The sequence below is a fragment of the Betta splendens genome, chromosome 3, assembly GCF_900634795.4.
Source record: "Betta splendens chromosome 3, fBetSpl5.4, whole genome shotgun sequence".
NCBI lineage: Eukaryota > Metazoa > Chordata > Actinopteri > Anabantiformes > Osphronemidae > Betta > Betta splendens.
The window spans coordinates 2,549,733-2,577,232 of NC_040883.2; the positions used below are offsets into that span (position 1 = coordinate 2,549,733).

A 27,500-nucleotide genomic window follows, 5' to 3' on the forward strand; every position below is an offset into this window, starting at 1 on the left:
CCTGTGCAGCCTCCAGAGACACTCCAACCGCACTCACATAGTTGGTGTCATTCCCCTCAATGCTTGTGGCACTAAGATCGAGGTAACAAGGAGCCATTACTTCATATTGTACTTTGGCCTTTGCTGTTATTACCATTCTAAATATTTTATTTTATTCTGCAGGAAGATGAAGAAAACATCAATTTCAAAAATGAGATTATAAACGTGGACAACGTCAGAGATGTGGTCACCAGGAAAGACCATCTGGAGGTGAAGTTCTACTGTCAGTACCCCAAATGGAGCATCAGTACATTGAGCTTCACAGCTCACAGGCCGGCCGTCACAGTGTGGGACAAAGGCCTTGGCACATTCACCTACCACTTTGAGTTCTACTCTAGTGAACGGTTCAGGAAAATGATTGCTCCAAATTTGTATCCGCTGGAGTTTGAAACTGGGAGCAGGATGTTTATTGAGATAGAGGCCAACACTTCAGCCCAAAACACTGAGCTGTTTGTGGAGTCCTGCAGAGCTGCACCTTATGACAACCCGGACTCTCAGCCGACCTACTCCATCATTGAAAATGGGTAAGAATGAGAAGAAGCTTTAGTCACAAAAGACACGATTAGGTTTCATGAGCTTTCTTTTCTGTTGCTGCTGTTTTCACCAGGTGTAACGTGGACCAAACTATTCGAACCTATCCCAGTGACAGGAGAGAATTCAAGTTCAGCGTCGAGGCCTTTAAGTTCATCGGCCTGCAGAACCAGGTGATGAAAGGAGACTGAAAGTAGACCTGAGAAAATGACTAAATGTCAGCAGTGGTAGCTCGTACACCACACATGTTAATGCTACATACTTGTATCCTGTTTGCAGGTTTACATCAGCTGCTCGGTTCTGATGTGTGAAGCGGGGAACCACAACACAAGGTGTTCACAAGGATGCATCAGGTCCCAGGAGCCGCACCATCACAGAAAGAGAGAGGCTGGTATCCAGAGTGAAGCTCACTTCATCTCCCAGGGTCCTTTGCGCTTCAAGAGATCAGTGGAGCTCAGCAGACACACAGGTAGGAAATACCACAGGTGATTTTCTTAACAACACACCTGCTGTGTTTGACAACATGAGTTCACGTTGTGCTTCTTTTGTGCAGTGACCAACCTGATTGTGAACCTGCTTTTCGTAGCTGGATGTCTCCTTGCTGCTGTGGGTATGATCTGTGGGGTTATCATCTACAGATCTAAGATGACTGGCTTCAAATACCAACCTTTGCCAACGTTTGAAAACTAGGAAAGCAATGCAGCATGACAATAAAAGAAATATAATAAACTATGTAAATTGCCTTGATTTTTCGTTTCAAACAGTGTAAATTGGTAAGAAAAGCTTCCTACCTGTACACTAGAAACAGGCTTATAGTACAAGAATGGAAATGTTGACCATCTGGCGTTACTGGGTGGTAGTTGCAATCCTAATCCTACTGCATTTCATTATTCCATGTATACGCATGTTTATATTGACATTAATCAAGTAATTATAAAGAGAAATATAATTTAAAATGGAGTCACGCAAATCTAATGAAACTGTGTACATGGTCAGTTTTTTTTTTTTGTTTGTTTTTTTTGCTTTTTTAAATCAAAACAGGAGGCATGCTTACCCTTGATGCTAAACATGTTTGCATTAATGTGCCAGTTTAAAAAAGACAAATGATCATGTATTTCTAGAGACTGAGAAATTATTTACATATAGTCAAAACAATTGTGTCCTCCAACCATGAACCACCTCCATGAATGCCTAAGCTTCCTCAATAGAAGGGGTTTCAGTGGTATTGAGGTAAAGTCTGAACTGTCTTTCCACGGTTTCGGAACATGCCTCGTTGAGGGCAACAGCACACCCATCCACTATAATCAGTTCTGGTCAAGGACAGCATCTTCTTCCTGAGTCTTTAAATGCTTTGCCAGAATCTCCTGAGGCTGAGGGTGCAATCATCCACTAACTCCTCCCAGGCCTGAGTTTTTAACTTCCTGCCAGTTCCTCACCTGCCTGAGGAGTCCCACAATCTCACCAGGCTCTATAGGATTTTTTCAGTTACATACATCCTCATTGAACATCATTCTATGAGGGTTTGCTCATATGTGGTGGGTCCCAAAGAATTGTTTGACAGAACTTGTTTTTAAGAACCCTTATTACACCAATTCAAATATGCAATAGAGGTGAGGCACTGCAGGAATTAACAGGCGAAGGCATGAAACTAGGCAACAATAAAGGGTTTTAATTAGTATGGTCAATTACCAGATTATACAGATAAAATCAATAAGGTTAAAACTGACTCTCACTTGACGTACAGTATGACGCTCACATCAAACATCTGTTAAAAATGTCCTTTTTTCACCTTAGGAACACTGTACTCACTGTACTCACTGCTGCAGATGCAGAGTTAGTCCATGCGCTTGTCTCCTCCAGGCTGGTTTCCTGCAACACATTCCTCATCGGGACTAGTGGGAAAACTCTTCAAAACTAGGATCCTGATGAGGAACTAGGATGTGATGGCACATAAATACAATCGAATTACACCCACTTTTAAATTGCTCCACTGGCTGAAATGATTGGTTACCCATCAGTGCATTTACAGTATGGCGATGCCCCCTTTTCCTCAAAGAACAGTCTATGGGAGATCATGGTTTCTGCTCAGCAGCGACAGCGGTACAATCTCCCAGAGCACTTAAAAATGGAACAGACTGTAAACGCTTTTACAGTAAATCTGCTCTTAAAACTTATTTATTTATCAGAGCTTTCAGATCAAACTAAACTGTAGCACTTTGAGATTTGTTTCAAATATAAAGTGCTTTATAAATGAAAATGACTTGAATGGCCGTAAGGCATCATGGTACCAAAGATTTTCTTGAGCACATGGTGTCAAAGTCCAAGAACGATTTTCACTCTGTGATTCAAGGCAAAACAGCTAAGACAACAGATCAATTATCCATGAAGTTCAGAACTTGACAAGAAAATTACTTGACATTAATGTTGATAACATGATACTCCAGGAAACACTAGGTGTGACCTGACATGACTCAGAGCACAAAGTCAAAGAATGATTTCAAACACATCATTAGGCAAAGATAATAATGTGACATACTGTAAGCATTAGACTTACACAAGATGTCTGGGGTTAGTGTAACCACAAAAGAGGACATGCAACGGCATGAGACAAACATGAAATGGACGATCTGATGGGAGACTGAAAACTACAGAGGGAATAAATTTGAGAGAGAAACACGTAGGTAAAAATCAAAGCAATCAAGTAACAGAGTTAAACTTTGCAAAATAAAATATCCACGAGGAGAGGTCAAGCTGCAGAAATTATACATTCATATAATTTATCAACATCTAAATCTCAAATGTGAATAAAAGAAAAATCAAAATAAAAAAAACTGGAAACTTCCATTGTTTTTCTTTCTGTGTTAATCTCTGAACTGTAGCCAAGGTGATAATTATAGTGTGTGACCTACTCGCCTGAGTTTAATTAAAATCTAATGATACATTACGTGGTTCACCTCTCAATTCCAGAGCTGCTTTACTTCATAATGAGCTGCTTCTCCAAAACAACCTGACAGGCCAGAAACAATTCAGATAAACAGGAACATAAGTAGGGTTGTCTTTAGTCAAATGAGTTTCACTTTATTAAAGAACTGGCTGTGACCCAAATGACTCACACTTTCTATTCATATTGGATCATCACGTTGCTACGTACAGTATACAGTGTACATGACTACTAGGCAATTCATTATTTTGACCATATCATCATTTTATCCATAATTTTCAACTCCAAGCTGTATAAACTTGAATGCTTATTAGATTTGATGAATATTCTAGCGCCGGGTAACCTGGCTGCTGATGGGAATTTCCCCGCTGTGGGACTAATAAAGGCATTCTAACATATGAGGTGATATATATTCATCTGACGAGGGAGAGACATTCTTTTCCTGAGAAATAATAGGTCAAAAAGAGATTTAACTGACTCTGAAAAGTCAAGAACTGTAAATAGTCTTTTACAGGGTTGCAGTGGTCTTGAAATATCCAACATATTGGGGCGTGATCACAGAACCACCAAACATTTTGTAGCAAATACTGTTGTCAACAGGGTCACGAGAAAAGAAACTGCCAAAGATTAGAGAAGAGTCAAACATGAAGCTAGCTGGAACCCATCATCCTGCAGCGCAGCTATTTTTTACAACACCACCTACCCGGAGTGTCAAGAAGTACAAGGTGTTCAGTTCTCAGAGATGTGGCTGAAACCCGACCAACTCTGAACAGGACACATACTGTAGGTTGAAACCAATGAGTGTATGACGCAGCTACATATCATTTAGTACAAATACAGTAAGCGTCAGTAGCAGCTCATCCTCACTCCGCACTGGTGCAAGTCTATTAGTTGACTCTAAAAGGATCATTGATATTATATCTGCAAACTTCCTTCAGATTATTTAAATACTGTCTTTAAATTTACACATCCCTTTTATTATGTTTATTTTCATTTACAAGTTCCACAGTTGCTCCACTTGCAAAGGAACATCACGTTTCATTGACCTGCTTCTTTACAGTTTGTGACAAAGCCTGAATGGTGAGAATGTCCAATTATTGGAATTCCGACTTGCTGTGAGGGATGAAGTAATTGGAAGGCTGCAGCAACACGATACACAGTTTTCTTTAATTAAGAAACATGTCATTTTGACATGACCTGCCTTTCAGATGTCACATAAGATGCTTTGTGGTTTGGAAGCAATAAAAACTAGCAGCTTGGTCTCAAAAAAACAATTTGCAGAAATGGGGTGTTGCCTCACAAAGGAAAGGCACAAAAACGAAAGCTAAGGGTCTTAGTCATCCAGGTCAGATTGTCTATAGGTCGGAGGTTCCTCAACACGTAACCTACACTTGATCACGCTGCCTTTAGAAAAATCACACATTCATCAGAATGATTTTGGGAATGTGAACATCCACGGCAACAATGAGAGTAAAACATGTCCGTCACTGGTCCAACAATCTTCCAGACACTAAATAGTGAGTCTACTTGTAGTGACTGAGTCCCACTGTGATACATCGTTAGACTGACAAGCAGCCCGGGACTGAAGTGCAAACACACAGAAAGTTTAATAATAAATTCAACATGAAATGAAATCACTGTGGTATGAGATGCTCATGTCTGTCTTATGTAAGTAATCCTAATAATTGCATGTGAGTAATCATAATCTTGGTCACATTTATTTTCATTAGTGCTCGTTGTGATATTGCTGCTCATTGATAAGGAAGCAAGATTTCTTGACCCAATTTTTCCTAAAACCAGTTTAGCTGTCCTACTTTTCTGAGCATCATGTTCATTATTACGCAGTATAACCTGATTGGTGTCAGCGGACAAACAGGTTGATAGTATATAAGGATGTTGCAGGTGGATGTGAACATCAGAGACACAGACAGAGACGTCTGGCATCATGGCTTCCACACTGGTGCTGCTGCTTCAGCTGCTCCTGGTCTCGAAAGCGTCTGCACAGAATTTCTTTGGGGGAAGCTCGATTTTCACCTACAAAGGAAAAACCGCTGACGGATCAGTTATTGTAAGACCTGCAACTTTCATATACAACATTATCTTCAAAGAGATCAGGAACATTCTTAGAACTTTGTGGAGTGATGTAACGTCTGTATTTACACACTGTAGGTGAGCTTTCGCAGCAGGGCCACCTTCAGCAGCTGTCAGTCCCTCAGCTGGAGTTGTTCTGAGGGAAACTGTGGCTCTACCTTCACACCTCAGAGAGGAATAATCGACAGGAGCGCGAAAGCTCCACAAAACGGCAGTGAGTGGTGTGAAACTGAAACTGTCACCACAACCACCGTGAGGGATCAACCTTTCCAGCTGAGGTATGTTCAACTCATTCATTTAACCTTGTTCCTGCTGAAGCAGCATTTGGTTTTGTAGCATGATGTTGTTAATAAAGCGTTTGTTGTGATGAAAGTTGAGGTTGTTGACAACTGTACTTTGAGATTGTTCTTCCCACACAACCACCAGGGCGTCTGGCTGCTGTTGGAGCTCATCATCTGGATCCCATGATCCCTGGAGTCTACTGACACACGTGGATCTGGGGACAAGATCTGACACCAATCAACCAAACACCTCACCAAAAGTTGCCGTTCTGCCTCTGCTTCGGTAAGTCTGATATTTTACCTTACCTCTGGACGAACGTCCCCTGACAGCCTGAAAGTCAAAGGCAAAAAAAAAGCCTTTGGAACAAGTCTACATGAATAGTTCTAAATTTCCTTTTTTTATAATGTGATGAATGATGATGCTGTCTTTCCAGAGTTCCTCAGAACTGCCCACGGAGGTACCGTCTGATTTCCTCTGATCCTGACGGTGACAGGGTTCGATGCAGGTATGTCCAACACGGAGAGGACGGCCGTCATCCAGGCTTCACCTTAGATCAGGTTGGTTGACACATCCTTTCTACTGTTCATTTATTGTCTGATGCTGCATGTCACTCACTGTAACTACTACATGTTTGTAGGACTCCTGCACATTAGACTATCACTACGTCAACAGCACCAGACAAGAAAAAGAATTTAAGCTGGTGGTGGAGGATTTCCCAAAACAACAGATCACTTTGACCTATTTAGATGGATCCCAGTCAGTCAAGTATCCACTGAGCCTGAGGAAAAAGAGAAACGCCCCAATGGTAATTACAACAGAAGCACCAACAACTACAACAGAAGCACCAACAACTACAACAGAAGCACCAACAACCACAACTACTACCACAACAGCACAAACTACCTCGAGAGAAAAACCAACCAGCAGTTTCAGTAAACTGCCTTTGCACTTCTTTGTACTTGGTGAGCCATTTATATAACAACAATTTGAATGACATTGTCCACATCAAATCAAACTATGTACAGTAATGTTGCAGTGTCTCTGAAGTATTACTACTATATAAATATGTCAGGTCAGGAGTGCAGGTTTGACAGATCTTTTATGTATAGTATATGTCAAACTATTATTCAGGTTACCAAGTCATCTAAATTTGTTTTTCCACAGACAGAAAGGTTAGAATATTGTAAGAAAAAAAAAAAAAGATTTGAAGCAATATATTTCTGATTTAGTGTAAAACTTAAGCTGATGTTAAAATTTTTAACTTCAGTGGACGATCCTGCTCCATCGTGTGAGGATGGAGACTACTTGCCAGAACTTGTGGACCCTACACCTGAGAATGGAGCAGTCATCCAAGCAGTGGTAGGCAGAGAGCTGGAGGTCAGAGTCAAAGCAAGAGCCTTAAACTCAGAGTAAGCAAGAACAAAGGAAAATCATCCAAGCAAAAGTGTCAGCCATAGCATTAAAGGAACATTCTGAATGATGTTTGTTTGTTTTCACGCAGAATAAATAACCTCATCATTAGTGGGCCACGCAATATCCATAAGCACAAGACCACACATGAGTTCATCATAAGGTGGACGCCAACCCCAGATGAGGTTGATGACCAGTACCCAGTCTGCTTTGCTGTGGAATCTGTGGCCGGGTAAACTTTGGCTTTCTGACTCTGCATGTGTTAAGCAGTGAATTAATTAACAGATCATCAGGTCAGATGATTGTTGCCATCTGGATTTTCAGAATTATTTTTCTATACCTACGTTCATCAATGCTTTTCAGGTCTCACGTCTATCAGTCGGAGATGAGATGTGTCCTGGTGGGTGTCAAAAAGAGAGAGAGTGAGTCAAAGGCCGACCTTCATTCTAACATTTGCTAATTAAACTTTGTCTGTAATTATGTTTACTTTGGTGAATTTATGTGATACAATGGTAAAACTCTTATTTCTCAGTTAAAACCAATGTCATCTGCAAAGAGTCCACAATGATAGTAGAGATTGATAAAGCTTCCTTGTCTGGAATAAGTGAGGATCATCTGCAGCTCAGCGACTCCTCCAACACCCTGTGCAGCCTCCAGAGACACTCCAACCGCACTCACATAGTTGGTGTCATTCCCCTCAATGCTTGTGGCACTAAGATCGAGGTAACAAGGAGCCATTACTTCATATTGTACTTTGGCCTTTGCTGTTATTACCATTAAATACTACTATATTATTCTACAGGAAGATGAAGAACACCTCCTTTTCAAGAATGAAATTATCACGGTGGACAACGTCAGAGATGTGGTCACCAGGAAAGACCATCTGGAGGTGAAGTTCTACTGTCAGTACCCCAAACGGGGCAACATCACACTGAGCTTCACAGCACACAGGCCGGCCGTCACCGTGTGGGACAAAGGCCTTGGCACATTCACCTACCACTTTGAGTTCTACTCTAGTGAACGGTTCAGGAAAATGATTGATCCAAGTTTGTATCCGCTGGAGTTTGAAACTGGGAGCAGGATGTTTATTGAGATAGAGGCCAACACTTCAGCCCAAAACACTGAGCTGTTTGTGGAGTCCTGCAGAGCTGCACCTTATGACAACCCGGACTCTCAGCCGACCTACTCCATCATTGAAAATGGGTAAGAATGAGAAGAAGCTTTAGTCACAAAAGACACGATTAGGTTTCATGAGCTTTCTTTTCTGTTGCTGCTGTTTTCACCAGGTGTAACGTGGACCAAACTATTCGAACCTATCCCAGTGACAGGAGAGAATTTAAGTTCAGCATCGAGGCCTTTAAGTTCATCGGCCTGCAGAACCAGGTGATGAAAGGAGACTGAAAGTAGACCTGAGAAAATGACTAAATGTCAGCAGTGGTAGCTCGTACACCACACATGTTAATGCTACATACTTGTATCCTGTTTGCAGGTTTATATCAGCTGCTCGGTTCTGATGTGTGAAGCGGGGAACCACAACACCAGGTGTTCACAAGGATGCATCAGGTCCCAGGAGCCGCACCATCACAGAAAGAGAGAGGCTGGTATCCAAAGTGAAGCTCACTTCATCTCCCAGGGTCCTTTGCGCTTCAAGAGATCAGTGGAGCTCAGCAGACACACAGGTAGGAAACACCACAGGTGATTTTCTTAACAACACACCTGCTGTGTTTGACAACATGAGTTCACGTTGTGCTTCTTTTGTGCAGTGACCAACCTGATTGTGAACCTGCTGTTAGTAGCTGGATGTCTTCTTGCTGCTGTGGGTATGATCTGTGGGGTTGTCATCTACAGATCTAAGATGACCGGCTTCAAATACCAACCTTTGCCCACATTTGATTGAAACCAGGACAGCAGTGCAGCATAAAAATGTTGTAATAATCACAAATCTTTTTGACTACTTTTGCTTTTCGAAATTTGCCAATGAATCTTTTAAAGATTTAAGTAAAGAAGTCTTACTAACATAATTAAAAGGATTAAAGATTAAAGTGATTTTTCAGCTAATATAACAAAATTAAAATGATGACCAGCTAGAAATGTCCACGATTGTTTTTAGTCTACTTTTGTGGAGTTCTGTGTCACGTTTACTTGTGTTGTATATATTCAGGTGACTTAAAATTATGACCTTGCCTACAGTGCGTGTATTATATATTGTATTTATAGAGGTGTATGTTGTTTTATAATTATCACAAAAGAAAAGGATTTGTTATTTCTCAGAATGCATTAAACTTAATAAAATAATATTTTCTTTCATATACACACTCATCATCTTTTACAGCTGTCAAATTGGGGTCACTCTCTTTCTGATTTTTCACGTCTTGCTGCCACAGCTCCTATTACCTAGATCATCTGTGTTCAGTCAGTCAACAGCTGGATAAACCAACTGACACACATGTTCATGGGAATCAGCAGAGAGAACTAGGAAACCAGCAGAGACACTGGCCCTGGAGGACCGCAGGTTGACACATGTGCATACAGTTTTTACCACTAGATCCAAGTCTTTGCTCATTCAGTCACCACTTCCTGTTTTATTTTGTATTCATTTCTGTTTATTTGCATCTGTCATTAGCACTCCTATTTAGCCTCCAGTTGTCACGATCGATCAGGAACAGCAAGGTGAAGGACCCACAAACACAGCAGACAGTTCTCAGTTGTGGCGATTTAATGCAAAATCCATGGTCAGACAGGCAGAGGTCGGAACACAGGTAAACTTGGATGAAAGCAACGGTACAGACAAGGGGCATGCAAATCAGTCAATCTCCAGGCTTGGTTTAAAATCACTACGCAGAGTCCAAAACAGCACCAATAGGGAGCAGGTAAGACATGGTCAAAAACAAGATCCAGACACGGTATGAAAGCTGGCGGGTAGACACCGGTAACGTGAGCTAACCATGAAAGTAGGAATATAGCTAAAATTAGAAGCATCCTCTCTGCAGAGAAACTGATCCATGCATTTGTTACCTCTAGGCTGGACTACTATAACTTAGACTTAGAAAGAGAGATCACATTTCTCCTCGATTAGCTTCTCTGCACTGGCTGTCTGTAAAATGTAGGATAGATTTTAAAATTCTCCTACTCACCTACAAAGTACTTAATGATAAAGCTCCTTCTTATCTTAACAACCTCATAGTTCCTTATGCTCCCAGCAGAACGCCTCATTCTCAGAGCGCTGGGCTACTTGTAGTTCCTGTCATATCACAAGTCTGTATTATCCATTTCCTGTTTTATTGTAGTCACATCCGGTTGTCCTGGTTGTCATGGATCCAGTATCATTATCATGTCTGTGTATTTCCTGCTTTATTTTGGTTTACTTCCTGTTTAGTTCCTGGTCTGCTCTAGTTTTCTCCCATTTTACTTTCCAGTCATGTGATTTCACCAGCTGCATTCAATCAGTCATTAGTTGGTTACCTACTGTATACTCCTGCACTCACCATCTTACTTTGCCAGATTGTCTGTTCTGTTACCGTATTTACATCAGTCAGCATTTCAGTAAGTCCTACCGGTTCTGTTCTTGCCTGTCCTGACCTTGTTTTGCCCAGTCCTTGCCCAGTCCTTGTTGGCCTGTATTGGGATTTACTGTTGTGTACCGACGTTTGCCTGCCTGACCACGAGACTGAATTAAACCCTCACCTACCAGAGTTCATGCAAGCTGTGCGTGTGGGTCCTTCACCTTGAACCGTGACACTGGTCACATGACAGCTAGCTCTTACTCATCTGCTAATCATGTTCATGTATTTAACCTTCAGTACTTGGCAAGTACTGCTTGCCTTAACTCCTTGCCAGATCGGTGGGTCCTGTACCTCATTCCAGTATTACTAGTTCAGTCTTGCCCTGTTTTTTGAAGTCGTTTAGATCATCCATGTCTGTACCGTAGCTTTACCTTGACTCTCTGTTACCAACCTGCCTGCCTCGTGACGTCTTTGACCGCTCCTTTTGGTGCTGTTGCCATCTTGCTCTTTGTGTATCGAACCTTCACCCGTATCTGGACTACGAATGTGTATTAAACCTTTCATTTTACCTGTCTGCCTCCTGTGCTGTGCATCTTAGTTCCTAGAGTCTTTAAATGCAGAACGGGAGGCAGAGCTTTTAGCTACCAGCTTTTTTTGATAAAGCTTATAGGTAGAGATGGTTCAGGTCACTGGCAATCATTGTTAATCACAGGAACCATCTCTTAGTTAATCTACAAAAGGCTTAGACTGCTTGTGGGCTTAATTTATACACTGAGCTCCTCTGTTTCCTTCTACCTCTTTTATCCAATAACCTCCCATCATTGATGATCTATGATTTATGTTTAACTAACCTTGTCTCTTTCTCTCTAGTAGTTGTGCTTCTCCCCTGCTCTCTCTCTCTCTCTCTCTCTCTCTCTCTCTCTCTCTCTCTCTCTCTCTCTCTCTCTCTCTCTCTCTCTCACATTCTGTCCTCACCTACAGGTATCGTCAGACTCAGAGCTATGTGACTGTGATGGGCAGCTGCGGATCCAACCATCCTGCCTGTGTCCAGTCCCATCATCCAGTCCAGTGGCCCCGCTCCCAGACTCTACTCAATGCAGTAGACGTCTACGTCATCCAGAGACTTCAAGTACTCAGGATGGATCACATGCATTCATAGTGTCCTGCTACTAATGACATATATGAACCACCTACAGCACCTATCAACTGCCACAGAAGTCCCATAACTATCCAGGCTTTATAGGATTCTGCAGCTCAGTGGCATGATAATAATTCATAAATTCTCATTTAATAATTCATTGTACTAAATCTCTAAATGTGAAAAAGTACAGTTGTTTTTATTTCAATATTAATTTTGAATTATTGTAGCTAAGGTGGTAGTAGGAGAAAAAAATTGGCAACTTTCACCTTCGTGACTTGCTCACCTGTGTTTAATTAAACATAATAACATGTTATATTGTTCACTTCTCAATTCCACAGCTGCCTTACTGCACATGAGCACAAGCTGTATCAATTGCGTACGTAAATGTTTTCTCCAACATGACAAGCAAGAATTTAGATAAGCATGAAGATAAGTAGCGTTTTCTCAGGAACTAATTAGTTGAATTACTTTTTGGCAGTGATCCATCTGAATCACACCTTCTGTTCTTTATTGAGGTTAGTACTAAATGTAATGATTTGAACAACAAGGAAAAATAAAATTATTAGGTTTGTGACATAGAACATCTCAAATAGTTACATAGATTATTTGAGATTGAACTTTTTAGAAAGAAATGCTTAAAAGGTTACCATCCAGAATGTGGCTGTGGCCTGTTGTCATTCATTGAGTGTCAGTATGTTACAGGGTACATCAGACTTTAATCAGACAACCAAAGTTTGAGATGCAAAATCATCCTCATAAAGACCTAATACTAGTTTCTCAAAAAGCAAACAGGACAGGTTCACTTCACCAGTGACACATTAAAACAAAAAGTCACATTAACAAAGAACTACAGTAGTACAGTAGTTTAATGAAATAAAGCTCATAATATAGTAATATTATAATATCCATCCATCCATTTTCCAAGCCGCTTATTCCAATATGCGGGGTCGCGGGGGTGCTGGAGCCTAACCCAGCTGGCTATGGGCGAGAGGCAGGGTACACCCCGACAGGTCGCCAGTTCATCACAGGGCTACACAGAGACAGACAACCACGCACACACACACAATCACACCTACGGGCAATAGGGGAAGCCAGAGAACCCGGAGAGAACCCACGCAAACACAGGGAGAACGTGCAAACTCCACACAGAAAGGCACCAGGGCCGCCTCCGGGAATCAAACCCAGAACCTTCTTGCTGTGAGGCGACGGTGCTACCCACAGCACCACCGTGAACCAATGAAGCAGGTGCTTGACCTGCTTCATTGACCTGAATGGGCTACGTGCCATACTACACCCTTCTTGACTGATTAGGGAGGTATCTGTTGAGTATGTGCACTTTGCTCTACTTGCATTGTTGTCACAGTGACATTCTTCCATTACTGCCTTTCAGCTGTCACTTAAAATACCTTGTGATTTTCTAGCCTACTACCAGACCTTCTGCAGTGAGGTACTTTGGGTAATTTGGGGTTTCAGATGTTGCTGGGTGCAGCTGCTCTGGACATGAAAGTTGTCTAAAGTTATGTCTTAAAAGGCTCTTCTCATCCAGAAGTCGTGGTTGTTGGTCATCCAGGTGAATTCTGAGTCAAGGCATCTTGCTTTTGTTTCCCTACCCATCAACATACTTTCATTATCAGAGAAAAGTTGGTTGGAGGCAGCAAAGGTCATTCCCAGCTGAACAGGCTTTTAGGAGAAGGTGAACATTGAAAACCCTCAGGGTCACTACACACAAGAGAGTCCAATATCAATACTGTGAGTGCATCTACTGTAAAACACAATCTGATTTCAGGGGAAAACTGTTTTCTGCTGTACTTCCTTACAGTGAATCCAGCAACATCACAGCTAAACATCACTGTGAGACCTGTTTGATCTGAAGAGGTCTGACTTCTGACCTCCACATATGGGTAGAGGTCATATATATAAGCTCAGGGGACATACATATAAGGTCAGAAATCTGAAAGCTGCAACAGCGTAAAAGCAAACCGCCTTAAGCTTCCGCTTTGTGTTCTGTGTTTGGAAGTTTAAGAAGTAGCTCTGAGGAAAAACAGGGCAAAATCTAATTCAATAAACCATCTGTGATTTTGCTCATGAGAAGCCCTGAACTCAAACGCAAGCACAACAGTTTCATTAGACCTTCAACATTATTTATTATTACACTGATCATTTTGTTATGAAATGCTGCTTTCATCTCATGTCTACTTCCTTAAATTATATAATTAATCTTAATGACTTGGTTTGACTAACTTAACTATTGTGTCACCTTTGTTACGTGTAAGATCATTAGTGCTATTGTAGCTTTTTAATAAGGAAACATTTCTTGACCCCATAAAACCAGTTTAGCTGTCCTACTTTTCTGAGCATCATGTTCATTATTACGCAGTACAACCTGATTGGTGTCAGCTGACAAACAGGTTGATACTATATAAGGATGTTGCAGGTGGATGTGAACATCAGAGACACAGACAGAGACGTCTGGCATCATGGCTTCCACACTGGTGCTTCTGCTTCAGCTGCTCCTGGTCTCGATGGTGTCTGCACAGAATTTCTTTGGGGAAAGCTCGATTTTCACCTACAAAGGAAAAACCGCTGACGGATCAGTTATTGTAAGACCTGCAACTTTCATATACAACATTATTTTCAAAAAGATCAGGAACGTTCTTAGAACTTTGTGGAGTGATGTAACGTCTGTATTTTCACTGTAGGTGAGCTTTCGCAGCAGGGCCACCTTCAGCAGCTGTCAGTCCCTCAGCTGGAGTTGTTCTGAGGGAAACTGTGGCTCTACCTCCACACCTCAGAGAGGTGTAATCGACAGGAGCGCGAAAGCTCCAGAAAACGGCAGTGAGTGGTGTGAAACTGAAACTGTCACCACAACCACCGTGGGGGATCAACCTTTCCAGCTGAGGTATGTTCAACTCATTCATTTAACCTTGTTCGTGCTGAAGCGGCATTTGGTTTTGTAGCATGATGTTGTTAATAAACCGTTTGTTGTGATGAAAGTTGAGGTTGTTGGCAACTGTACTTTGAGATTGTTCTTCCCACACAACCATCAGGGCGTCTGGCTGCTGTTGGAGCTCATCATCTGGATCCCATGATCCCTGGAGTCTACTGACACACGTGGATCTGGGGACAAGATCTGACACCAATCAACCAAACACCTCACCAAAAGTTGCCGTTCTGCCTCTGCTTCGGTAAGTCTGATACTTTACCTCACCTCTGGACGAACGTCCCCTGACAGCCTGAAAATTAAAAGGCAAAAAATACTTTGGAACAAATCTGCATGAACAGTTGTAAATTTCTTTTTTTATAATGTGATGAATGATGATGCTGTCTTTCCAGAGTTCCTCAGAACTGCCCACGGAGGTACCGTCTGATTTCCTCTGATCCTGATGGTGACAGGGTTCGATGCAGGTATGTCCAACACGGAGAGGATGGCCGTCATCCAGGCTTCACCTTAGATCAGGTTGGTTGACACATCTTTTCTACTGTTCATTTATTGTCTGATCCCATGTGTCACTCACTGTAACTACTTAATGATTATAGGACTCTTGCACATTAGACTATCACTACATCAACAGCACCAGACGAGAAAATGAATTTGAGCTGGTGGTGGTGGATTTCCCAAAACAACAGACCACTTTGACCTATTTAGATGGATCCCAGTCGATCAGGGATCCACTGACCATAAGAAAAAAGAGAAACGCCCCAACACAACAATCTTCCCAGGCAGCCACAACTGCAACCCCATCTACCACAACAAGAACACCAACTACTATCAAAAAAACAACACAGACCATTACAACTCCTACCCCAACAAGAACAAAAACTGATACAACTACCAAAACAACACCAACTACAACTACTATCACAACAACAGCAACAACTACCACAACAACACCAACAACTACCACAACAAGACCAACAACTACCACAACAACTACCACAACACCAACAATGACTACTACCACAACACCAACTACAACTACTACCATAACAATACCAACAACTACAACTACAACAACAACAGAAGCACCAAACACCACAACTACAACAAAAGCACCAACAACCACGACTACAACAGAAGCACCAACAACCACGACTACAACAGAAGCACCAACAACCACGACTACAACAGAAGCACCAACAACCACAACTACAACAGAAGCACCAACAACCACGACTACAACAGAAGCACCAACAACTACAACTACAACAGACACAACAACCACAACAGAAGCACCAACAACAACAACAACTACAACAGACACAACAACCACAACGGAAGCACCAACAACCACAACGGAAGCACCAACAACCACAACTACAACGGAAGCACCAACAACCACAACAGAAACACCAACAACTACAACGGAAGCACCAACAACCACGACTACAACGGAAGCACCAACAACCACTACTACAACAGAAGCACCAACAACCACTACTACAACAGAAGCACCAACAACCACAACCACAACAGAAGCACCAACAACCACAACAGAAGCACCAACAACCACAACAGAAGCACCAACAACCACAACCACAACTACAACGGAACCAACAACCACAGCTACAACGGAACCAACAACCACAACTGAAGCACCAACAACCACAACTACAACGGAACCAACAACCACAACTACAACAGAACCAACAACCACAACTGAAGCACCAACAACCACAACCACAGCAGAAGCAACAACCACAACTGAAGCACCAACAACCACAACTACAACAGAAGCAACAACCACAAGTGAAGCACCAACAACCACAACTACAACAGAAGCAACAACCACAACTGAAGCACCAACAACCACAACTACAACAGAAGCAACATCCACAACAGAAGCATCAACAACTACAAGTACAACAGAAGCAACAACCACAAGTACAACAGAAGCAACAACAAATACAACTACAATCGAAGCAACATCCACAACAGAAGCAACAACAACCACAACTACAACCGAAGCAACAACCACAAGTACAACAGAAGCAACAACCACAACTGAAGCACCAACAACCACAACTACAACAGAAGCAACATCCACAACAGAAGCAACAACAACCACAACTACAACAGAAGCAACAACCACAAGTACAACTGAAGCAACAACAACCACAACTACAACAGAAGCAACAACAACCACAACTACAACAGAGGCAACAACCACAACAGAAGCCCAAACAACCACAACAGAAGCCCCAACAACCACAACAGAAGCCCCAACAACCACAACTACAACAGAAGCAACAACCACAACAGAAGCCCCAACAACCACAACAGAAGCCCCAACAACCACAACAGAAGCCCCAACAACCACAACTACAACAGAATCAACAACAACCACAACAGAACCAACAACAACATCTACTACCGCAACAACAACAGAAGAACCAACAACCACAACTACATCCACAACAACCACAACTATTACCACAACAACAAAACCAACCACATCTACTACACCAGTTTCCTTTTTCAGTAAACTTCCTTTGCACTTTTTTGTACTCGGTGAGTCATTTATGTAACAACAATTTTAATGACACTGTCCACAGCAAATTACACTAGGCGGTGTAGCAGTGTTGTCTCTGAGGTATAACTAGTATATAAATATGCCTGGTATTTTAAATATATGAAGGTTAGGAGTGCAGGTTTAACACATCCTTTTATGTACAGCATATGGCAAGGTCACACAAAATATAAAAAAATATATTTTAAGCAATTCATAAGCTTCAAAGCCATATATTTTTCATTGTATCTAACTTGGACCTTAAGCTGATGTTAAATTTTTACCTTCAGTGGACGATCCTGCTCCATCGTGTGAGGACGGAGACTACTTGCCAGATCTTGTGGACCCTACACCAGAGAATGGAGCAGTCATCCAAGCAGTGGTAGGCAGAGAGCTGGAGATCAGAGTCAAAGCAAAAGCCTTAAACTCAGAGTAAGGGAGAACCAAGAAAAATCATTCAAGCAGAATTGTCAGCCATAGCAATTAAAGGAACATTCTGAATGATGTTTGTTTGTTTTCACGCAGAATAAATAACCTCATCATTAGTGGGCCACGCAATATCCATAAGCACAAGACCACACATGATGAGTTCATCATAAGGTGGACGCCAACCCCAGATGAGGTTGATGACCAGTACCCAGTCTGCTTTGCTGTGGAATCTGTGGCCGGGTAAACCTTGGCTTTTTGATTCTGCATATGTTAAAACCAATCATTCACAGTTCATCAGCTGGTGGTCAGATGATTGTTGCCATCTAGATTTTCAGAATTAATTTCTATACCTACGTTCATCAATGCTTTTCAGGTCTCACGTCTATCAGTCGCAGATGAGATGTGTCCTGGTGGGTGTCAAAAAGAGAGAGAGTGAGTCAAAGGCCGACCTTTATTCTAATCCTTACTAATTGAACGTTGCCCATAATTATGTTTACTTTGGTGAATCTATGTGATGCAATTGTAAAACTCTTATTTTACAGTTAAAACAAATGTCATCTGCAAAGAGTCCACAATGATAGTAGAGATTGAGAAAGCGTCCTTGTCTGGAATAAGTGAGGATCATCTGCAGCTCAGCGACTCCTCCAACACCCTGTGCAGCCTCCAGAGACACTCCAACCGCACTCACATAGTTGGTGTCATTCCCCTCAATGCTTGTGGCACTAAGATCGAGGTAACAAAGAGCCATTACTTCATATTGTACTTTGGCCTTTGCTGTTATTACCATTAAATACTACTATATTATTCTACAGGAAGATGAAGAACACCTCCTTTTCAAGAATGAAATAATCACGGTGGACAACGTCAGAGATGTGGTCACCAGGAAAGACCATCTGGAGGTGAAGTTCTACTGTCAGTACCCCAAACGGGGCAACATCACACTGAGCTTCAAAGCACACAGGCCGGCCGTCACCGTGTGGGACAAAGGCCTTGGCACATTCACCTACCACTTTGAGTTCTACTCTAGTGAACGGTTCAGGAAAATGATTGATCCAAGTTTGTATCCGCTGGAGTTTGAAACTGGGAGCAGGATGTTTATTGAGATAGAGGCCAACACTTCAGCCCAAAACACTGAGCTGTTTGTGGAGTCCTGCAGAGCTGCACCTTATGACAACCCGGACTCTCAGCCGACCTACTCCATCATTGAAAATGGGTAAGAATGAGAAGAAGCTTTAGTCACAAAAGACACGATTAGGTTTCATGAGCTTTCTTTTCTGTTGCTGCTGTTTTCACCAGGTGTAACGTGGACCAAACTATTCGAACCTATTCCAGTGACAGGAGAGAATTTAAGTTCAGCCTTGAGGCCTTTAAGTTCATCGGCCTGCAGAACCAGGTAATGAAAGGAGACTGGAAGTAGACCTGAGAAAATGATTAAATGTCAGCAGTGGTAGCTCGTACACCACACATGTTAATGCTACATACTTGTATCCTGTTTGCAGGTTTACATCAGCTGCTCGGTTCTGATGTGTGAAGCAGGGAACCACAACACCAGGTGCTCACAAGGATGCATCAGGTCCCAGGAGCCTCACCATCACAGAAAGAGAGAGGCTGGTATCCAGAGTGAAGCTCACTTCATCTCCCAGGGTCCTTTGCGCTTCAAGAGATCAGTGGAGCTCAGCAGACACACAGGTAGGAAATACCACAGGTGATTTTCTTAACAACACACCTGCTGTGTTTGACAACATGAGTTCACATTGTGCTTCTTTTGTGCAGTGACCAACCTGAATGTGAACCTGCTGTTCGGAGCTGGATGTCTTCTTGCTGCTGTGGGTATGATCTGTGGGGTTGTCATCTACAGATCTAAGATGACCGGCTTCAAATACCAACCTTTGCCCACGTTTGAAAACTAGGACTTGCTGACATAACATAAGTTTTTTATTAGATTTGCATTGTTGCTTGTGTGTTTAGGTATTTTTTACACATTTGAGCCTTAAATGAGTTTGTTTTATATTAACATCTTTAAAATTAAATAATAACAATATGCATCAGTAAGAGGAAATGTGGTCTTATATTTGTGCTTTCTAAAGTGGAAATCTGTTTTTTCTAACAGCATGAAAATGTAGACATTCATCATCACATTATATTTGTTTATTTTATGTATCAAGTAATTTGTTTATATTTCATGATTGTATTATATTTATTGTAATTATTAAAATTGTATCATTATGAAGGCGCAACAAATAGTGATAATAATGTGGAGTGGAGATGTTTTATTTCCTGGATTTCTGTACTGCAGTGAGATTAATGCTAACTAATTAAAAAAATAGTAATAGTAGTAAAGTATGATGTCTGTCTTTTAATCTCTAATGCGCACGCGCACACACACACACACACACACACACACACACACACACACACACACACACACACACACACACACACACACACACACACACACACACACAGTATATAGGACACTGACTTAATTATCATAAATAACTATAATCACACATTTAACCTTGCGTAAATAAAACTAAAGGAAACCACATCTTAACCCTCAAACAGCCCTGTCCCCAGTTGTGTCCCCATGTTCTGAAAACGTCCTCACTTTGGTGGAACACTGCTTCTGTTGCCGGTCCTCACTATGTAACAAGTACAAGAACACACACACGCATCCACACGTACGAAGTGCGTTAGATCAATCTCACGTCTGCATTTCCTGTAAAAGATTTGGGATTATAGAACTGATAGAACAATTTATTCCTGACTTGGTGGTTGAACATTTTCTCAGGCTTTGTACACTAGTTCTACCTGATTGTAATGGTCGATCTGGATCAGCTGTGGAAGCTGCAATGCTGCATATGACCAGTTTGTGTATATATATATATATATATATATATATATATATATAATAAAGTAAAACACAAATCTTTTGTGCTTTATTTATTTAAATACCTTTCTAACAGTAACAACCACATAATACACAGGATCAGGGCTGCTCACATAAAAACACAAAACAACAGTCATTTATGCCTCTGTCTCAAACATCTTCTTCCTCCCATCCATTCCTGCCTTGTCCTTGATGTTCTTCCTCCAGTCACCTGTTTGCTTCTCCTGGGAAAACACAATAAATCTTTTAAAGTCTTCTCGCATTCTCTGTTTGCTAAAGCTCTCTGCCTTTTTATTTCAGGGCGCCTCACCTCCTCTTTCACCTCCTTCTTGACCTGTTTCAGGTTGGCTCTAAGATCCATGGATACTTTGTGTTTGGAGCCCAGTAGAGCAGCCAGCATGGCGTCAGCTGACATCCTCACCTTCTTAAGGACTGGCTTCTTAAATTTGCCCTTCAGATCTTGAACCATGATCTTCAGGTCGTCAATCTGACAGAGAACAGTTACTCATATTATGAGTGAGTGTAAAGAACAATATGCTATAGTGATGAATAATAGGGTTGGATTCATATGAATCCACAACCACGCTTGACTATGTCTGTGGACAGTGTCAGAGGCAGCGTCATTAACTTAACAAACCTCCTTGCTGGACTTTTTTACTTTGTTCTCCATGTCATATCGTTGCTCATCCACCAAATCAATTTCCTTGTGAAGTTTCCGACAAAGTTCCTGGTTGAAAAAAGCGAGAGAATTCAACAGAGTTTAAATATATTTTTATATTTTAACAGACTTAGCAGGACACTCGACACAGCCCCCATGAGAATAGCACTGGACTATAAAAAGGAAAAAAAGGACAAAAAAAAAAAATCAGAACATTTGCTGAGATCGTTTAAAGTCGTGGAGGTTTACCTGCAGATCCTGCATGCAGCTTGGGATGGAGAGAGTCGGGCAGTTATCCTGCATGTACTTCATCTTCTCATTCTGGGCCTCCTGCAACTCCTCCTCCAGCATTGCCTCACCGATCTGCAGCAGCAGGGCCTGAGAGAGACAGAGAGGGGGGGGGGGGGGGGGGGGGGGGGGGGGGGGGGGGGAAGAGAGAGAGATAGAGACAGAAAGAGAGAGAGAGAGAGACAGAAAGAGAGAGCAATCACAGCATAGTCAGAAAATCCATAGATAAATAACTTGTCAGATCACAGCTTCCTGATGAGACAAAACTTTAATTTATTACTCTTCCTACAATTTATAAAAGTAAATCATTTAGCTGTCTGATAAAGTAAATAAAGAGTAAGCCTTTGAAGTTCATATAATGGATTATTAAAATTAAAAAAACAGAACTAGATTGAGTTTGTCATGGATTCATACATGTACAATTATTTGACAGTGTCAGTTTCTACCTTGAGATGATTTTTCCGACTTGATGGCATCTTTTTCCTTTAAAGAAGATTAAACAACATGGAAAATAATTAGAGGATGTTGGTACTGTAGGCATCAACTGAATGTTATTCAGATCTTAACTTACTCTGCCATCCTGGCTGCGGCTGAGTCCTGCTCGCAGGCGGTAGATGGGAAGAAAGAAGAATGGAAACGCTTCAGTTCTCTGGTCTCTTTATAGATGTTGCTTCAGCTGTGTGTGTGTGGAACGGCAGCAGTTGTCTTCAGACAGGAGGCCTGACAGCAGCAGCTGAGGCCGAAGCAGACACTTCAGGCATTTTCATTCTGGCCGACCCTTCAAACAATGTGTGACAAAGCCTTTACACAGTCCTAGTCCAGTTATGGAAAATTCTTGACTTTGTTTGTGAACTGGTCTGACAAATAATATCAGAAATGATACACAGTCACTCAGGAGACAAACTTCTACGAGATTTACAGAATAACTAAAAACAATAGATAAAATGTAACGTACATCTGTTTTTTTAAAGGTTGGACTTTTATAGATTATTATTAATCACAAAACATCTGAATCCTTCACTCACACATGATCAAGTTATTTAAAGCTGTGTCCGAAGCTCGAGGAATATTTTTGCTCCAGGATTTCCTCTGAGTCAGCTCAGCTGTAGTCTGTAACAGCTGAGTCTCCTTTCATGTGAGTGCTGGTTTCATTCCTGCTCTTTTACAGTATTATAGACTACAGGATTGTAAACCATAAAAAAGTGGCATTGACCTATTACTAAGTGGTACAGACCTAGACATAATTTAGAAATGTTTGTTCTGGATTCAATCAAACTAGTTCCTAAAAAACATAAACTTAAAGATAAGTTGTTTGTTAAAAAAGAACCAGCTGTAAATTTGTTTTCTAAATTCTGCATTGAGTCTCTGCTCAGACCATCAGAATTTGACTGCCGCTTCAAAGAGACATCAAACAGCTTAAATGTGCTAACCATGAAATAATTAATCAGCGAACACACTTGGGGAATGGTCCTGGTAGTCGGAGCGTGGGCTGGAGCAGAAAAAGGCTTCCAGCAGCTGTCAGCTCTAAACTGGGAGGATTGGTTGCTCGTACTGGTTCCCATCAATATTCAGCTGCTCAACCTCCTGGGGACGGAATGGAAGACATTCAAACAAAAGCATGCTCTTCGGTATAGCTTCAAATTTAAAATAAAAAAAATAAAGGAAATTATTCTTATTATTAAAACAATAACAATAATATAGGGGAAATATGAGAAATAAATACTTGCCTTACATGCCTTTTAATCTTAATCTTTTAACCTAATAAACCTTGTAATATTTTATAGTGAAAGGACGTTGAACAAGTCTTTATCTTTAATGCGAAATCGCTGACCGGAAGTGACGTCATCCCATTAGAACTTGCTTGGCTGTAGTGCGAAGATGGCGGCGTACAGTCGCTCTCAGCTGTTTTTGCTGCTGTTCTTGTCTGTGTGTCTCTGCGGTTCCGGCTCCGGTTCCGTGCTCGGCTTGAAGCCCGCCAGCGGACCGCCCAACCCGCCCGTCCTCAGGGCCGCCGAACCCCCGGCCAGAGATGCACCTGCCGCCGCCGCCGGGGCGTCGCAGCCTCGAAGGGCGACCGGCTGGAAGCTGTCGGAGGAGGAGGCCTGCCGGGAGGACCTGACCCGCCTGTGCCCCAAACACACCTGGAGCAACAACCTGGCGGTGCTGGAGTGCCTGCAGGACCGCAGAGAGGTGAGCGGACGGGCGCGGGACGCGTCAGCGGTGCTGGAGGGAGCAGCCTCCTGCATCCGCATCCTCAGCATCCGCATCCTCAGCATCCGCTCGCCGCCCAGCTGCTCATCAGCAGCCGGAGCTGCACCGGAGGCACCCGAGAGCGGCCACAGCAGTGCGTGGTGTCAGTTCGAGCCTTGGCCGTGTTCTGGCCGGGATGGAGCGATGGACGCTGAGGACCCGTCGCAGTCAGGTCCACCAGCTGTGGGACAGGATTGTGATTTGTTTTACACTAGCTGCTGTCAGTCACATGATAAAGCTTTGGCTCCTGACATGCAGCCTTCAGGTGACGTTCAGCGTGAAGTAAAGCCACACATGCTGGTTTCACATTGGTGGATTGTGTGAAGTGGGTCGTGGTGTGTCTGTGTGTTTGCTCACGGACGTCCAGACACCAATGGATGTGTCAAACTGTCAATTGATGGAAAATGAATTGACTGTAATCTAATTTGTGCATTTGTGGCATCTGCTGGTTCAGTTCTTTAAAATGTTTACCACACTGATCCACATGATAAACACTGATCTGTTACACATTAGGACTTTACATGTTTGTTAGTAGCTGACTTATAACCTATAATAATTTATTATATAAATGCTAAAAGTCCGCTGACTGGAATGTGGCAACAAGATTCCTTAGTTTCATTTACAGGTACGTCACCCTACATTATCCACTGTTGCAATACCAGACACACACAAACACACACACACACACACACACACACACACACACACACACACACACACACACACACAGTCCTCCGTCAGCCCTGAGCGTTGTCCTCTTTGCTCAGATAATTGCAGCCTTTCTGCTCTTTAGCAGCTGCCGCCTCCTAGAGACGTGAATGACTGAGGGAAAGACGCACACAGCAGCGGCAGCAGGCGGCCTACGGTTTATTTGTAGGGATCTAAGCCCTGAAATCTGACGCTGGGGAGACATTTGAGTTAAAGCCCTGTGGTTAGAAACTGAGTCACAGTCCCAACAGGCCTGTGGCTGCGATCACACACTGACTGTGGGCTGAAGGCTGACTCTGGCTGACACGGTGGAGCTTCCTTCCTCCTCACAGGAAGCTGTTTTCTGTCTCAGCTTCTTCTGTCTGTTGTTAGTGGGAGTAAAATAATCAAATTTTGTGGTGTTAAATGCTAATTATTTATTAAACACAGCCCTCATTTTTTTTATTTCAAAAGCTATGAACAAATGAGGTTGATTTGAAATTTGAAGTTTCCATCTGAGGAATGAGATGTTTCATTTGTGTTGCATGTTTGTCAGTGTTTCAATCAAAGCCTTCTCGTCTTTGTGTTTTTGCAGGAAACTGAGATTGCTCCCAACTGTAACCATGTAAGTGTTCCCTCCAGCACACACAGGTCTGGATGCAGTGTTTGTCTCATCTCCCCTCTCTCTCTCAGTTATAATATAATACTTGTATTATTATAGTAAAATGAATTTATTCTTCAAGAAATATCTGGCTTCTAAGTGAAATAAACATTTTTAATGCTATTTCTAGTCAGTGTAGTCAATAACGCTGACTCACTGTTATTACTATTAAATTGGATTGTGTTGGTACCAATCGTACGCTGGCTGAAACTCATTAAAATCAGCGGTCTTTGTTAGAAGGAAAGTTACTAGCAGTCATTTTATTGTGCTTGCTCTGAGTATCTTCATTAAACTGGTTGTTAAATATCATTTAAACTAATATCTCTATTTTGTCTGTTTCAGCTTCTGTGGAACTACAAACTAAATCTGACCACAGATCCAAAGTTTGAGTCGGTTGCCACGGAGGTCTGCAAGAGCACCATCACTGAGGTCAGTGTGGCCCATGAGCCCCGAGCTCGGCCTCCAGTCAGGTCCAACGCAGCTTCCAATGCAGCCGCATGTGACTGTGTTTCTGCCTGTTGCGTGTTGGATTCCTTCAGATTAAGGAGTGTAACGAGGAGGAGCGGGGGCGTGGCTACCTGGTGTCCTGCTTGGTCGATCACCGTGGCAACATCACTGAGTACCAGTGTAACCAGTACATCACCAAGATGACCAGTATAATCTTCAGTGACTACAGGTTGATCTGTGGCTTCATGAGCAAATGTAAGGACGACATCAACAGCCTGCGCTGCGGCAGCGTCAACGTCGGACACAAGGTGTGTGTGTGTGTGTGTGTGTGTGTGTGTGTGTGTGTGTGTGTGTGTGTGTGTGTGTGTGTGTCCGTCCAGGGTTCTGTTTTAATGCCCCACCTTGATCCCTCCCTCCGTTGGCAGGACGTTCACTCACAGGGCGACGTCATCGCCTGCCTGGAGAAGGCTCTGGTGAGACAGGCGGAGCAGCAGGATCACGCTCGTCCCATCAAGGAGGAGTGTCAGAGGGCGATCCTGCGGGTGGCAGAGCTGTCGTCAGACGACTTCCACCTGGACCGGCACCTCTACTTCTCCTGCAGAGACGACAGAGAGAGATTCTGCCAGAACGTGAGGATGCTGGATGTTAATAATATGATCTGAATTCAGATTTGGTTTGTGGTTCTTTAAGTGTTTTGTCTTTTACTGCTCTTCTCCGCAGACTCAGGCAGGAGAAGGGAAAGTCTACAAGTGTCTGTTCAACCATAAGTTTGAGGAGGCCATGTCAGAGAAGGTAAAACCCGCCACACGGCAGCAGGATCCACCATCTGTGAATGATGGCGCTGATGTGGTCACTAATTCTTCGCCCCTCTCTCCCTCCTAAGTGTCGCGATGCTCTCACCACCCGTCAGAAGCTGATTTCTCAGGACTACAGAGTGAGTTACTCTCTGGCTAAAGCCTGCAAGCTGGACCTGAGGAAACAGCGCTGCAGCGTGGACACCAATCTGCCCCGAGCCCGCGAGGCCCGACTGTCGTACCTGCTGCTGTGCCTGGAGGCGGCCGTGCACCGCGGTGAGTGGAGGGGCCGTGGTTCCGACCGTGGCCGCAGACAGAACCTGAGCCAACATCTGCTCTTGTGCCGTGCAGGGCGCACGGTCAGCGGCGAGTGTCAGGGCGAGATGCTGGACTACCGGCGGATGCTGATGGAGGACTTCTCCCTGAGTCCAGAGATCGTGCTGCACTGCCGGACGGAGATCGAGGCCCACTGCTCCGGGCTGCACCGCAAAGGCCGGACGCTGCACTGCCTGATGCGGATCGGCCGCGGCGACCGCAGCGCCGCCATCGACAGCATCTGCCAGAGCTCTGTAAGACCCCGGCAGCTACATCTGAATTATGGAGTAAGAAGGTGAAACGTCCGTCAACCATGCGCTGTTGTGTCTGCAGCTGCAGACTCTGATCCAGTCTGCGGATCCAGGAGCCGACTACAGGATCGACAGGGCGCTCAACGAGGCCTGCGAGTCCGTCATCCAGACGGCCTGCAAACACATTCGCACCGGAGACCCCATGTGAGACATGTTCAAGCTGCTTGTTGTACAGTATGATGATAAGTGCTCAGGACACGTGTAATGTGTGTGTTTGCAGGATCCTGTCGTGTCTCATGGAGCATCTGTACACAGAGAAAATGGTGGAAGACTGCGAACACCGTCTGCTGGAGCTGCAGTACTTTATATCCAGAGACTGGAAGTG

At 43.0% G+C, this 27,500-nt stretch overlaps 5 protein-coding genes across 9 annotated transcripts in view; 4 read left to right on the plus strand and 1 right to left on the minus strand.

Annotated features, from left to right (window-relative positions):
• The window catches only part of LOC114852750 (mucin-2-like), a 6,528-nt gene extending 5,226 nt beyond the window's left edge, over nt 1-1,302 (plus strand). The window contains exons 12-16 of the mRNA XM_055507227.1: nt 1-82; nt 163-563; nt 647-743; nt 850-1,039; nt 1,124-1,302. Of these exons, the coding sequence (XP_055363202.1) occupies nt 1-82; nt 163-563; nt 647-743; nt 850-1,039; nt 1,124-1,260 (907 nt within the window). The 3' untranslated portion in view covers nt 1,261-1,302. The remainder of the gene's footprint in view (nt 83-162; nt 564-646; nt 744-849; nt 1,040-1,123) is intronic.
• A 4,117-nt stretch (nt 1,303-5,419) lies between these two features.
• Nucleotides 5,420-9,605, plus strand: LOC114851969 (uncharacterized). Of its 2 annotated transcripts, XM_055507231.1 has the most exons (14): nt 5,420-5,579; nt 5,681-5,880; nt 6,029-6,166; nt 6,318-6,441; nt 6,522-6,619; nt 6,653-6,846; nt 7,152-7,293; nt 7,386-7,526; nt 7,658-7,716; nt 7,827-8,017; nt 8,097-8,497; nt 8,581-8,677; nt 8,784-8,973; nt 9,058-9,605. In XM_055507231.1, the coding sequence occupies exons 1-14, from the start codon at nt 5,457-5,459 to the stop codon at nt 9,189-9,191; spliced, it is 2,232 nt and encodes a 743-aa protein (XP_055363206.1). In that variant the 5' UTR covers nt 5,420-5,456; the 3' UTR covers nt 9,192-9,605. The 2 variants fall into 2 exon arrangements, with proteins under 2 accessions (XP_055363206.1, XP_028999759.3); XM_029143926.3 differs by having other exon boundaries at nt 6,522-6,846.
• Nucleotides 9,606-14,380: 4,775 nt separating this feature from the next.
• LOC129603865 (uncharacterized) lies at nt 14,381-20,214 on the plus strand. Its single transcript, XM_055507228.1, has 13 exons — nt 14,381-14,538; nt 14,638-14,837; nt 14,986-15,123; nt 15,272-15,395; nt 15,476-17,447; nt 17,736-17,877; nt 17,971-18,114; nt 18,248-18,306; nt 18,417-18,607; nt 18,687-19,087; nt 19,171-19,267; nt 19,374-19,563; nt 19,648-20,214. The coding sequence occupies exons 1-13, from the start codon at nt 14,416-14,418 to the stop codon at nt 19,782-19,784; spliced, it is 3,918 nt and encodes a 1,305-aa protein (XP_055363203.1). The 5' UTR covers nt 14,381-14,415; the 3' UTR covers nt 19,785-20,214.
• A 591-nt stretch (nt 20,215-20,805) lies between these two features.
• Nucleotides 20,806-23,380, minus strand: LOC114851975 (troponin I, fast skeletal muscle-like). Of its 3 annotated transcripts, none has more exons than XM_029143933.3 (7): nt 23,168-23,380; nt 22,282-22,307; nt 22,157-22,193; nt 21,672-21,800; nt 21,402-21,491; nt 21,075-21,251; nt 20,806-20,988 (listed from the first exon to the last, which is right to left on the minus strand). In XM_029143933.3, the coding sequence occupies exons 1-7, from the start codon at nt 23,270-23,272 to the stop codon at nt 20,902-20,904; spliced, it is 651 nt and encodes a 216-aa protein (XP_028999766.1). In that variant the 5' UTR covers nt 23,273-23,380; the 3' UTR covers nt 20,806-20,901. The 3 variants fall into 3 exon arrangements, with proteins under 3 accessions (XP_028999766.1, XP_028999768.1, XP_028999769.1); XM_029143935.3 differs by having other exon boundaries at nt 22,282-22,488; nt 23,168-23,298; XM_029143936.3 differs by having other exon boundaries at nt 22,282-22,488; nt 23,141-23,286.
• Nucleotides 23,381-23,552: 172 nt separating this feature from the next.
• Nucleotides 23,553-27,500, plus strand: part of LOC114851964 (Golgi apparatus protein 1-like) — a 10,040-nt gene continuing 6,092 nt past the window's right edge. For both annotated transcript variants that reach the window (XM_029143914.3, XM_029143915.3), the window contains exons 1-10: nt 23,553-23,900; nt 25,243-25,272; nt 25,651-25,737; nt 25,848-26,063; nt 26,181-26,384; nt 26,476-26,547; nt 26,639-26,825; nt 26,901-27,118; nt 27,198-27,319; nt 27,396-27,497. In XM_029143914.3, coding sequence (XP_028999747.1) covers nt 23,589-23,900; nt 25,243-25,272; nt 25,651-25,737; nt 25,848-26,063; nt 26,181-26,384; nt 26,476-26,547; nt 26,639-26,825; nt 26,901-27,118; nt 27,198-27,319; nt 27,396-27,497 — 1,550 coding nt within the window. In that variant the 5' untranslated portion in view covers nt 23,553-23,588. The remainder of the gene's footprint in view (nt 23,901-25,242; nt 25,273-25,650; nt 25,738-25,847; nt 26,064-26,180; nt 26,385-26,475; nt 26,548-26,638; nt 26,826-26,900; nt 27,119-27,197; nt 27,320-27,395; nt 27,498-27,500) is intronic.

What these genes read in the sequence shown, in the direction of transcription:
- LOC114851969 (XM_029143926.3), top strand. Translation starts at nt 5,457, where the DNA reads ATGGCTTCCACACTGGTGCTGCTGCTTCAGCTGCTCCTGGTCTCGAAA. An exon ending in TTTGCACTTCTTTGTACTTG is followed by an intron (nt 6,847 to 7,151) that starts GTGAGCCATTTA and finishes TTTTAACTTCAG; the next exon opens with TGGACGATCCTGCTCCATCG. An exon ending in CTTGTGGCACTAAGATCGAG is followed by an intron (nt 8,018 to 8,096) that starts GTAACAAGGAGC and finishes ATTATTCTACAG; the next exon opens with GAAGATGAAGAACACCTCCT.
- LOC129603865 (XM_055507228.1), top strand. Translation starts at nt 14,416, where the DNA reads ATGGCTTCCACACTGGTGCTTCTGCTTCAGCTGCTCCTGGTCTCGATG. An exon ending in GGGTGTCAAAAAGAGAGAGA is followed by an intron (nt 18,307 to 18,416) that starts GTGAGTCAAAGG and finishes CTTATTTTACAG; the next exon opens with TTAAAACAAATGTCATCTGC. An exon ending in TCATCGGCCTGCAGAACCAG is followed by an intron (nt 19,268 to 19,373) that starts GTAATGAAAGGA and finishes TCCTGTTTGCAG; the next exon opens with GTTTACATCAGCTGCTCGGT.
- LOC114851975 (XM_029143933.3), bottom strand. Translation starts at nt 23,272, where the DNA reads ATGGGAACCAGTACGAGCAACCAATCCTCCCAGTTTAGAGCTGACAGC. An exon ending in GTCGGAAAAATCATCTCAAG is followed by an intron (nt 21,801 to 22,156) that starts GTAGAAACTGAC and finishes TGTCTCTCTCAG; the next exon opens with GCCCTGCTGCTGCAGATCGG. An exon ending in AGAAGGAGGTGAAAGAGGAG is followed by an intron (nt 20,989 to 21,074) that starts GTGAGGCGCCCT and finishes GTGTTTTCCCAG; the next exon opens with GAGAAGCAAACAGGTGACTG.